The sequence below is a fragment of the Sturnus vulgaris genome, chromosome 15 (assembly GCF_052056855.1).
Source record: "Sturnus vulgaris isolate bStuVul1 chromosome 15, bStuVul1.hap1, whole genome shotgun sequence".
Lineage (NCBI taxonomy): Eukaryota > Metazoa > Chordata > Aves > Passeriformes > Sturnidae > Sturnus > Sturnus vulgaris.
Window position 1 is genome coordinate 19833901 of NC_142257.1, and position 12761 is coordinate 19846661.

Sequence of the window (12761 nt, forward strand, 5' to 3'; positions counted from 1 at the left end):
CTGCAGAACTGGGAAGTCAGGCAACATGTAAACATTCTAGAAGGCAGAGGGTTTTTTTACACCATTATTGTACTGGTCAAATATTAGATTTCTAAGTGAATATTCACACAATCAAGGTCTAAGATATGGTAATGCAGACGCTTCTTTGTGCCAGTGCTAAAAGTATCAACAAAAACTCCTCACAGTTAACCTCAAATATGGAATTCTCAAGAGAAGGCTTACTTTCAAAAAAAATTATTGCTATGATGGCAGCATTTGCTTTTATTGTTTGGCCATGAAAGCATCAACTGGTTTTATAACTCAATGTTGTAATTGCAAGAATTTGAGACACCTTTGACTCTGGGCAGTTCCAGCATGTGGCACCTGAGAATGACATTGGGGCAGCACACAGACAGCAGTAGATTCTCAAAATGAAGGAAAAAACCCCAAACCAAACCAACAAAACCCCAAAACAACCTAAGACAGTTAAGAGCTTTCTCTACAGTTGTCTGCTTGTCTGTAGAACCAGGCACTGCAGTCCACTCAGGAAAATAGAAGCACTGCTCCCAGCACTACACATCATCTCCCACACTGTGCCTGACCCTACCCCACTACTGAGTCACAACAGGCTCCACAGGGCAGCAAACTCAGGCTTGAAGCTGTTTTGGTTGGGTTTGGGTTTTTTTGTTTTGTTTTTCATAGAGCAAGGAAAACCCAGGATCCTGAGCAGTATCTTGTTTCAAATAGAGTTTATCCAAAGGGAAGCAAATGGTGTGACATGAGATAGAGCTTTCCTTGCAGTTATAATTCATTCCTTACCTCCTGACATGATTCAATGAACTCATCTAGAGTTACAACTCCATCTTTGTTTTTATCCATTTTCTGCAAAATAAAATAATGTAAAAATTAGTTTACATTGATAACACTGTTGTTACAGTTCAGTCTCTCAGTTGATGCAACCTGAATAAAGCTGGGCACTTAGCAAGCTTAGCCCACAGACCCAGTGCTGGATTGGCCAACTGCTAAGGACTTGTTTCCTCTGGGATTTGGAACACTTTTGAGGTCATCTCTAACTGATTTCTTGACACACACCAGAACCTCTGTCCTTATTCCATCGTTTATTTACTCAGTGCCTGACTGGCCCCCACCCACACTCCTGTCAGTCCTCAGGGCACTTGAGGGAAGCACAGAAGGGCTGAACTGCAGAGCTTCAGCCTCACTGGACAGAGCACATCCCAAAGCAAAGGAGAAAACTCTGGAGAAAGGAAATCAGCAGCATTGCAATGCTAGGCTGAGGGGCTGCTAGGGTTTATTTTGGAACACATAATGAGGTATAGACTCAACTTGACAGGAAAGTCTATCAGGACATAGCTAGAGTGTTAAGAAAATCCCATGAAAAATCCATGAAAAACCAGTACCTGGAAAAACACTTCTACATGCTGCCTTGGTGCATCTTCCTTGAGTACTGGATACGTGTATTTTCCCATCATATCATAAATTGCCTTTACAATATCCATCATTTCCTGCCATGGCAGCAAGCCAGAACAAACACAGAAAGGAAATTAAGGTAAGTGAGATCCCATTTCTGTCTCGTACTGCCCTATTGTTCACCCTCCTTCTCCTATGACAAACCAGCACCTGGAATGCCTGTGCATGGACACAGATGTACCAGGCACACCAACACCCTACAGAAAGAACAGATCCCCTGCCCCTGCTGAGCCCCAGTGCTCCCTGGCCTGCCCTGGGCTGGCTCTGACACAGCAGGGGCTGCTGCCAAGGGCTCAGCCCTGCACTGTGCCACCAGCCCTGTCCCAAGGGCCCCTCACAGCTGGAATTGGGAATCTGCTCCCTCCCCACACCTTGCATTAATTTCCCCTCAGCTCCACGACCAGTGGCAGTAACTGCAAACTCTCCAGGCATGGACAATAGGTTCGAGTGGACCAAGATGTATTTGACACATATTCAAGGTCACCGTGCTCAAAACTAAGGCTTCCCAAAATGGGAATAAGCAATACCAGGTAAGAAGATAAAAACAGTGACAGTGCAGGATTTGGGAGTGGTGCTGGAGGCTTGTACTGCTTCAGATGACCCCCACAGTATCTCCCTGGGCAGAAAGCAAGCCCTTGAGCCTCAGCCACCAAGAACTGCCACCATCACCCTCCCCTTCACACAGGTCATGTGGCTCAGAGCTGTAACCAGCATTTTGCTCCTGGCTAACACAATTCATTAAAGGTACCATAATATAGGGAAATATGCCTAGAAAATCATCCAGTAAGATCACTGTGCACTTTGCTTAGGCATAGACAAATGCTTGAGTCCACTCTGATTTGCATTTAACTAGCTGCATGAAAAATTAATTGTGTTCTGCAACAAAACCCAATCAACTCTGCCTTCCAAAATCAACCACATTTGTCAGGAAGAGCCTTACCTCCTTGTTTATATAGCCATCCTTATTGATGTCATACAGATTAAATGTCCATCTCAGCTTTTCGTGAACAGTTCCCCGTAGCAGAATGGACAATGCCATCACAAAATCCTGGTTTGGGGCAGAGACAGAAGTGTGAATTCTCATAGCATCCTTTTCCAAGTCACCCTCTTTATACAATGCCAAAAGATTTCTCTTTTTAGGATGGAGCATATGCTTATCAACCTCTTCTGGCTTCCCTTTCCAAAAATGTGTCCTCTCTGACTGAACTCAGTGGTTGAAGCATTCCCTGAGGTGCCTGGTTTTTAAGAGCACTGCCAGGTGCTCCCGTGGCCTTTCTCCTCCCTGCTGCAAGAGGCTGTCACTCACATCACCATGACCTGGTTAAACACAGCTGGACTCTGCCCGTGGAAGTAGGAGCTGATGCTTTATCTGAGAGATAAACTCCTCTGACACAGGGAGCCTTAGATTTTGTAACCTGGCAAAATCTGCCAGGCTTGACCAGATGTGATTGCCACCACTAATTACTAAGTGGAACAGATAAATTTAACTGGTTTTCTTTGCTTACAGTAAAGTTACTGCTTCTGATAGCTGTGATTTATTAATTGTACTGCACGGTGGCTCGGGCATAGCATAGCTACAGGGGATTTTAGCACAGGGAGAGCTTCAGGCTAACACAGATATACAGCTCCTGATAACTCCTTTAATATCTTTAGTCACCCCCATGAGCTCTGCATGGGGCAGTGCAGCACTGCTTAGAAACCTCTGCTCCTTTCTGCCAAGCCTCCGAGGAGTTTGAATTTGTTGAACAATATAAAAAAGGGGACAAAATTCTCATGTGTGACAACCAGTTAAGAGACAGATCTGCCAGGAATCAAAGTTCAGCACTTTCTAGGTTTGTTTCTGTTTGTTATTTTATCAGCATTTTTCTGTTCTCAGTCAGTTCAGGTTTCTGAGCACCTTTAATTGCTGAGGAGCTGTATGCAAACATGCAAAGCTCCCAGTGCAGCCCTTGCCAGAGACACACAGACACATATGGAAACACCCCCATTTTACATTTAATGAATGAACACATTTCCCAGTCTTACCTGGAAATTACCAGAGGTTTTGGCCATTTGACAGCAAAGGCAAGACTGCCTAAGATTTGTAGTTTTATAGGAGTTTTACAGTCTTCAAAACTGTGAAGTTGACCCTCCAGAAGACTGTGACAATCTGTCTATTGTGGCAGACAGCTATGTATGCTGCACTGCCATGGGCTGAGCAGGAAGAGGTTGTTTGTAGCCACTGCAAGGCCTTTTAGTTAAAGGGTGCATTTTGTTTCCAAGTACCTGAAATGCCTGTTCACCACAGCATGCAGTGCATGATGACTGCAGAAGGTACAAGATCAAGTTCTCTGTGTCCCTCACCTCGTGTCACATGGGACTCTCCTCAGCCACTCCTCTCTGCTGTATAAACCTCTGCACTTTGTCCCCCTGATCCTGATTAGCACAATCTCGATCTTTCTTTACTGACATGGAACTGCATCTGTATAAACTAAAGTGAAGCAGATTTGCAAACATCGACTGCCTTTAGACTGAAACCTCCAACCTTTAATCCAACAAGTCCCACTGCTTTGCAAGGAAGACTGGACAGAAAAGATGAGAAACACAAAACTGAAAAGTGGCATGGAAGGAAGAGGCCAAGCAATCACCTCGAACTTGACGGAGCCGTTCTGGGCAGTGTCGAAGGCGTTGAACAGGTAATGTGCATACATGCTGGCATCTGAAAGGCACAAGGGAGGGACAGCAGCTCACCATGCACTGATGGCTCTAAACAAGTCATGAACTTATTTCCCTCCTGTATATAACTCAACCCTGAAGCATAGCCAGATATGAACCAGTAAATGTTATCGTGGACTTGCAAAATCCTGGCACCCTCCTTTAAAACAGCCTTGAAATGCAAAAGCTTTTATTACAGTGGAAACTATTTGGATTTTGGGGCAGTACCCGAAAGAACGAGCAGAAAACCCCCAACCATCCCAGAGTGTCTCTGGTTCAGATGGTGGGAAACACAGCAAAAGTACCAAAGAGTGACTGCAGAATCCTCTCTCTACCTTTTTGTTTTGTGGGGACACAGCAGAGACCCCCCAGGGAATGCTCAGTGTCAGAAGGGTCTTGCTCCAGTTACCTGAGTTTGACCCACGGCTGCTGGAGAGCAATCTCACCTAGAGGCATCTTTTTCTCCTTTTGAATCTTAAACTGCTGGATTTTAAAAAATCACAACAGGAAATCATCAAGTTCATAACGAAACAATGCAAAGTTTTTATAGGTGTACGTCTTTGAGGTCACATGGGTTGTAACACATAAACATAATGTGTTTTATTTTGACATTTAGTTGAAAACACACTTGTCAATTGTCTTTAAGTAAATGCACATGCACACAAACACCCTTGCAGAAAAGTCAGTCATTCCCCAAAAAGTGTGTTCTGAAGCTACTATAGAGTGGGACATTTTGGAAAGCCTCAAACACTTAATCTTTTGCTAAAAAGCCACTTAAATGACCCATTTCTTTCAATTTGAGAATAGCATCCCCACAGAACATATCCAGTTTGAATATATAGATTCTTGATGTGTATTATTGAGAGATTTAATCCAATACCTTAATATGCCCACTCATGACACGGCCCTCCCTTAGTCACATAAACACCAAAATGATCATTTCAGGTAGCCAGGAGTTTACTTAGCAACAAAAATTGAGCTAAGAATTTTAAGGATGTTTTGATTAATTTTCAGGCCAAAAAGAAGGCTGGGACCCTGCTGTGCTAAACACTACACACCCAGCAGCAGGGAAGCAAAGACAAACTGAGGGGAAGCAATTCCACTTTCTGCCCCCAGAAAGTCAGAACAGAACAGAGCATCAACCTCCAGTTCCTCTTTTGGACCTGGGGAATAAAGAGCTGACATTGAGGGGAAATCTTTATTGAGGCTTTTCTATGTGAAATAACTGTTCAAAGGGCCTAAAATTTGATTACCTTGATGTTTGTGTTTCTGTGTAAAACCCCTCAAAGCTTCAGCTCGATTCCCATTTCTCACACAGATGATGTGCAGCAGTTTTGCAGCCAGCTGGCAGTAAGCAATGCTAGGGCTTCAAGAGCCCTGGCAGGCACAGAGCACTCCACTTACCTCCATGAGGAAAAAACTGTGCATAGATCTGCTTGAATGTTTCTTCATTAACAACACCACTAGGACATTCCTGTAGGGAAAAAAAAAAATATTAAAAAAAATAAAGGAAGAGAATCAAGAAAAACACAAGTTTGTAAAGGTTCATTTGCAAAACTCTACAAGCCCGAAGAGAGCAATGAAACAAATCACCTTCCTGTTCTCAGTGCTCTGCATGCACAGGCTGTGCAGCTAGAGAAATTAAAGTAATTCACACTGCAGTTTCATCTTAAGCATCTCACAGAGCTGGTTCACCATTATCAACATTTCTAACTGTGTTTTCAGCAGTTTCATTGCTGTCTTACAGAATGACCTAGAAAGGCAGCTCATGCCTTCTGTCATACGAAGCTTTCATCTAATAATTACAAATACTGTTCATGCCAGTTAACACCTCCCTGTCTCATGCCTTCACACATATGAACCCATCAATCCTCAGCAGCAGACTGGAGCCTGACTCCAGATCCACAGAGGTGAACAGTCCACAGCACACCAGTGAGTCCTCGCAAACAAACCTCAATAATAAACACACCCCAGCAGCTCGGGGCTGCTCTAACACATTACAGCACTTGGGCACTGCTATCTAACCAGGGGATGCTCTCAGTTACAGAAAATACTTCCCAGCTGATGGCACTGTTCCTCAAATTTGCCTATCAACCGATTTTGAAAAGGAAACCTGAGCAAAGCAATAAGTAACCACAGGAGTCAGTCTTTTTCACAGAGCACAGAATTACAGCCACAGGAAAGTCAGCACCCCCCACACTCAGAGCCACAACCACCTGAGACCCTCGGCTCTGTGTCCTGCTGCACGGACCCCACTCAGGCACTGAACTCCCCAGGCTCCCAGCAGGGAGGGAGGAGGCAGCAGGAGCTCTGTCCCTGATGGAAGGTGCTGGAGAGGGATTCTGTGAGCAGGACAACTCACAACACTCACAGACCTGCCGGGTAAGCCTGGCTCGGTGCTTACACCGAGCTGAAGGGCAGACTCGGGATCAAGAGCTGCTCTGTGTCTGGCACTGACTGACTCCATGCACCCCTGTGTGCCATGCTGTGATCCCTGCCTCACTCCAGCACAGCTCCTTCAGCTGGCAACTTCACAAAACCTGACCCTTTGCAAAGGAACCGCCTTCCATTCTTGGAACCTGACTCCTGTGACCTTGCCTGACAGTCCTGAACTGCAGTTCAGACAGAGCCAAGGGCCAGGCAGCTTTTCTGTGTGCCACTGGTCATCTGTAGGTTCCTACTTAGGTGAGTATTCTCAAACTGTTCCAAAGCTCCTCATTAAACATCCATTGCCTGGGTTCCTTATCACAAACAAAGTGGTTACTTTTTCATCTGTAAAGCAGAAATCATCCAAGGAAGATAATTAAATAGAAGCTAACAGCTACCAGAAGAGATTCTCCCAAATATTTCCTAAACTTTCATGTTTTCTGAAGCTTGTAAGCTGACATACATTAAACAAACAATCTGATATTTATTTATGGTATCTTTTAATCATTGATCAGACCCAGAACTGTATCCACAGTCATTCTTGGGCTGAAGTGTTCTCCTTGGTCACCGAAGTGCTGTTGCTACAAGATCACACAAGGCCCTTGCAGGTATTTCACCAAATTGTCATTCTTTTTAAAAACAAGCCTGGCACAACTGGCCCATCCTTTCCAGCACAGTGCTACCCTGAGATTTATTTCCTTCTCTCCTCTTGGTACACAACTGTAACTTCCCTAAGAACTCCAACTTCACCTGCTGAAAGATGGTTTGCAGATGAGGGATTGATCATTCTTTTCTCTACCCTTCCCACAAGTGCAGAGTCCTTGAGGTCCCTGGCCTCTGTTTATTCCCAGACATGGGCACTGCTGCTGCTGCCTGTGCTCTCCCTCAGGGGCAAGGGCTTTCCTGGCAGTTTTAGCCATTGGATCTGCTTAATTTTCTGACTATCCACATGATCCTTATTGCTGCTGATGCTCCATCTGGAAGCCAAATGAAAGTTTGCATTGCAGCTCTAGGAGTGCTGGGGAGAGGCAGCACTGACATGGATCAGCCCATTTAGCTCTCTGTAACTGGATTGCTTTCAGACACATATGCTACTACCAATTCATTTGCAATTAATTGATCACAATTTTTGTTTTGTAAGAGCCAAATAATGCTCAGGAGGCCTCATTAGTGCTATAGTACTACTTAATTCTGCTGACTTGAATGAAATCTCTCGTGTGAAACAGAGCAGGTGAGCTTAGTGTCAGCTTAAATTCCACTGAAGTTAATAAAGGTTCACTCATTCAAGAAAAAATTCTTGTCAGTAAGAAAAACACAGTCTTGCACTGTAGTATTCATAAGGCTTTCCTTTGATAGCAGCGTTTTAGTTAACACTTCTCATTTCCTTAACCTATGAATTCCTTAAAAATGCCAAGCAGTTTTTGTGTTGTTGTCAGGCACAGAACAAACCTCTCATTTTTCCAGGGCTGACTATCAAGCTCTGGCAGCACGAGCAGTGCATCTGAACTTACCCTTTTCTTTTAAATCACTAAACCACAAAGGAGCTGAATCCACATAAAAACCAAACGTGCCAACCCACAAAAGCAAAAGGAAAATAAAACAGCAGTTGCAATTTTCCTCTGCTGGAATCAGAACTTCACGGATTGCTTCCAGAGATGTGCAAAGCAGAGATGCAGGGACCACAGGGGAGCTGAGCATGACCTGCCTGTCACAGCCTGCTCAGTTCCCCTGGCCAGAACATGAGGACAAGTACCCAGGGGCCACATTTTGCTAAATTAGAGGCAGTAAATTAGCTGACCACAGACAAACACAATCCAGATTTGCATCTCTAAGCACCCACACATCCCATGTAGTTGGTAGCTCTATGTCTTCCCACTTTGGAGATGTTTTGGGGATTATTGAAGTATCAAAACATTTCTCCTTTGCTTCTACCTCTCACTTTAATCTCCACAATCCTGCTTTGTTACACTTCATTACAGATTTGCTAAAATACTCAAACTAAAGCAAGGTAAGGATGTCACCAGCAGCCCCTCCATTATTTGGGCTGTCCACTTCCTGATTTAATATTAAGAAATTATCCCTTACAGCTAACAAGCATTTCCCCTAACAGCACAACCCCCTCCCCCACAAACTGACCAAAAAACCCACAAAAGCCCCAGTTCTTTTAAACCCATATGCTCAATTCCAAAGAATGCAAGCCATTAGAAACACGGCCTAAGTGGAAGATCCTGAATTACCAAGCTCAAATCTCTGCATTGCTGATCATTTCATTAGACATCAATTTATCGATTTTAATAATAAAAATACTTCCTTGCTCTCCTCCCTGCAATTCCATAACTGCTCACCAAACTTTACTCCTCTAGGGGGCAGAAACTTTCTTCTAATTCCAGCCCGTGCCTATTCATGGCCATTCTGTTCCTGTGCCAATTCTGCTGCTTAGCCCAAACAGCTCTGGACGTTTTGCAGACAGAAGATGTTGCATTTTCTTTTGTTAAGCTGCACCAAGGCAAGACCCAGCAGAGACTCTGCTGTGTTTGCCTGTAACTTTGCTTTTGTAGAATCCCAGCCAAAGAGATGGGGCCAAACACCTCATGTTAGCCTGGCTCCAGTCTGACTGCAGCCACCTGAGAGGTGCAAAGGAGATTCTGCATTGTGTGCAGAGTCACATAATGCAGAATCCTGTGGGCAGAGGCACCTGCTGAGATAAATGGGAACTGTTGGTCCTGGAACCAGGAGAGGCTGGAGGGTGGCAGCCTCTCACAACTGGAAAAGCAGCTGAAGGCAAAGAGAGGGGACATTTGGCAAGGCAGCAATAATACAGACCTGGTTAGAGTGCTCACAGTCTCTGGAGATTTATTGGCAGCCTCCACCAGTCTGGGGCAAAACCACCAGGCCAGACCAGTGACACTCTGGGTAAAGACTGAGAGGGTTTGGAAGGAGGAGAGGAACAGAATTGAGAGACAAAGAAAGAACAGGTTTAAGGGTACTGAGAATCAGGAGCCTGGTCAGACAGGCACTGCTCCAGAGCCAGCCCGGGCTGTGCTGAGCTGCCTTGGGAGGAGCACCATCCCTGCTCCTGCACACCAGATCCTCTGCAGCCAGCACCTCCATCCCTCTGTGCCCTGCTCAAGGCCCTGCAAATGGCTCTGTCATCATCCAGGTGTTGCCTCGTGATTAAACAGGACCTGTGCAATCACTGAGAGCAAGCAGCAAGTACAAGCCAGGGAGGAAAATGACTGCATTCCCACAGGGATTTTGAATCTCCAGATGGCACTGTAACATCATCCCAAAGAACAGATGGTTTGGTACAATAGCAAATATGGGAACAGCTGAGCCAGTTTGCCTCCTGTGCATAATTACTCATCCCATTGAAACCAGGATTTGCAGGTTACCAGTGTTAAAGCCACATTTTCATGTCAATTTAAACCTTAGATATGAAACTTTGTGCATATTATGTACAGATCAGCTGGATAAAAGCTGCCTGCTTTGTTCCAGTATCCAGATAGAAACCAAGACCTGCCATCACTGCCAATTAACACCAAGACCTTCAGCGATGTCCCAGGTTTAGGTCACAAGTTAAATGCCTGCCACAATCGCCCCAGGAGGGAATGTTTCTGTAGTGCAAAGTGCTAGCAGAATTGGGAATGGCAGGGGCTAAATGTCCTCTCCACACGGGATTCCCACCCCAGAGTGATACCGAAGGCACTGTGGAGATCTTAGCAAAACTGGGTTTAACCTCCCCCTGTAGAGTCATGTCACATTGAGGTGTTACCCTGCCAAGCTCTGTCTCAAAAGCTGTGTGATTTCCTGCTGGCTGCACAAGCATGGAGAGATATCAGTGCTCAGTTGGGCAACTTCACACATGAAATGACTCCTACGTGCAGCCACAGCCACCCACAAAAATACAGAAAGCTGAGCTGGGCTTTGGCCCGCTTAGGTGAGTAGTGGAAGAAAGGGTGAAACCTCCACACTCCTTGGAAAAGTCAAATATACACTGGAAATGTGATTTGATCGAATTTCAAAAATCCGTCAAAAAGAAAGGCCCTTCTCAAAGGTCCAAAACCTTCTCAAATTCGTGCAGGTTCCTCAGATCTGCCTGCATTTAAGGTAGCTCAGATTTCTTTTGACAAGTTTTTACCCAAGAGACTTGGTGGAGAAATGTCAGCATTTTGCTGTGATGGTCTCTGAATGCTGGAGCTGTCCTGCAAGAGAATATAAAAACCATTCTGTGTTTATTGAGCCAGCTTGATTCTGACCTGTAAATCATCATTAAAACATCAGCTGGCACAAACACCTGGGTGACTAATCCTGACCCTCAGGCAAACGTGTAATGAGTACTCATTCTTCAAGGTCCACAAAGCATCTGCTCCGTGCAGCCTCAGCATTGCCCATCCCTCTCTCGAGGCTCTGAGGAGCCCTGGGAGCAGCAGCAGAGCCAGGCTGGGCTCAGGGCTGGCCTGAACGTGGCTGCCAAGGCTGGGCACGGAGCTGCCCTGCACACCCAGCCATGCCAGCTGCTTTCCTGTCACTCATCCCTGCTGCCCTGCAGAAACCTGCAGCCTCCCTCTGCCCTCCTCAGCCTCAACACACATCCAACTCTCGATTTCGCTTTTCCTGCCACTCCAGCCTTATTCCCTACTTGTGCAGGACCTTAAAGTCCTAAAGTGCTCTATGAAGACCCTGCTACGAGAGCAAGATTTCTGCAGCTAGAGAAGGGATGAAATCTCCATCCTGGGCAGCTCATCACGGGTGAACAGCACCACTTCTGTTTGAACACGAGGAGATGACAAAAAGGCTTAAATAAGTAGCCACAAAAACATTTTCACGTTACCTTCAAATAGTGGCACGGCTGAGGAAACCGAAGTGTGCTTGCTGACATTTGGGGAACAAGTTTAATGAGACCATTTTGTGCTGAATATTCATCCAAACCCAGTTTTAGGCAGATTGCAGTGTCATAAATATTAGATGGAGAGGCAGATTGTGCTCATTTTGCTGCGGTAAGGGAGATCTAATACAAAACTACTAATGCTTAGCAGGGGAATAATACAAAATCGAGCTGAGCAGTTGAGGCTGGTGGGGACATACATATTAGACTGCTCATTGCAGTACTGTTCTTACATTTTTAAATCCTCTGTAAAGAACTTGAAGTTCTCTTTTAGTGAAATTGGTTTGTGCTTCAAGCTGTTCCAGTCCCTCGGGTCTATGGCACACTGTCGTCATTTCTAATTCATCTTCAATTTTATCTGAAAGAGAAGACAGGAAAATATTTATTTTGGTTGTTACCTTTGCTCTTTTAACATGATGGATAGGACAGACTGGATTTCAAGAGCAAGAGATGAAAAAGAAACCACCAACAGAACTGCTCAGTGTAACTGTTCTGAACCTTCTGAAAGCAAAGTAAAAGCCACAGGAGTAAAGCAAGAGCTCACATTTCTTCCTGGGCTGCCAATTAGCTGCCCATTCCCAAAGCCAAAAGGTGTGGAGAGCAGCAGGGCAGCAGCAGACACTCCAAAAGGCAAGCACAGACATTTCATTCCTGAATACTGAACCAGCGGGGAGGAGGGGCACTTCCAAAGCAGTGGCTTTAGAGAAAGCTGCAGCTGCAGCTGGGACAGCAAACATGCTCAGACATCAGATCAGCTCATTCTGAGGGTGACACTGAGGGGAACTCCTTCAGTCCTAACCAAAAACCTTGCTCTAGAGACACTGAAGGTCACTTTAGACCTAGGAGAAATTCAAATTTTGTCCACAATTGCAGAATCTGGAATGATTTCAGCCTGAATTTCCAAGGACTTTTTGGGGGAAGAAATAAAAAATGAAAAACACTTCTATGAATTTTATTCAAGAGAGAGTTCTTCTACAAGGAAAAAAAAATACTATCACATCCTGAATTACCATAACCTCACTTCATTTTTGATGCATGTTCTCCCCTGTCAAGCCCATCCTCCAGCAGTGTAGGCAATACCCAAATATACAGACACTTAATGTCTATCAGTCTCAGATTCTCTAAACTTCAAGGACCAGATCTAACCTTCAGCTGCCACGAAAATCCAACCCACATCCAAAAGTTGCTTGGCATAAAAGCAAACACTGCCCTTATTGTCAAGACTGCACAATTCATGCCTTGTAAAACATTTTAGGTTATTTGGCTCAAGCATAATACAGTAATTTCT

General features: G+C 44.9%; 1 protein-coding gene across 11 annotated transcripts in view; it reads right to left on the minus strand.

Annotated features, from left to right (window-relative positions):
• The window catches only part of KCNIP1 (potassium voltage-gated channel interacting protein 1), a 201458-nt gene that overhangs the window by 5666 nt on the left and 183031 nt on the right, over positions 1-12761 (minus strand). For all 11 annotated transcript variants that reach the window (XM_088173999.1, XM_088174003.1, XM_014889925.2 and 8 more), the window contains 6 exons: positions 11707-11831; positions 5566-5635; positions 4095-4165; positions 2408-2515; positions 1398-1502; positions 799-861 (listed from right to left, as the gene is read on the minus strand). In XM_088173999.1, the coding sequence (XP_088030125.1) occupies positions 799-861; positions 1398-1502; positions 2408-2515; positions 4095-4165; positions 5566-5635; positions 11707-11831 (542 nt within the window). The remainder of the gene's footprint in view (positions 1-798; positions 862-1397; positions 1503-2407; positions 2516-4094; positions 4166-5565; positions 5636-11706; positions 11832-12761) is intronic.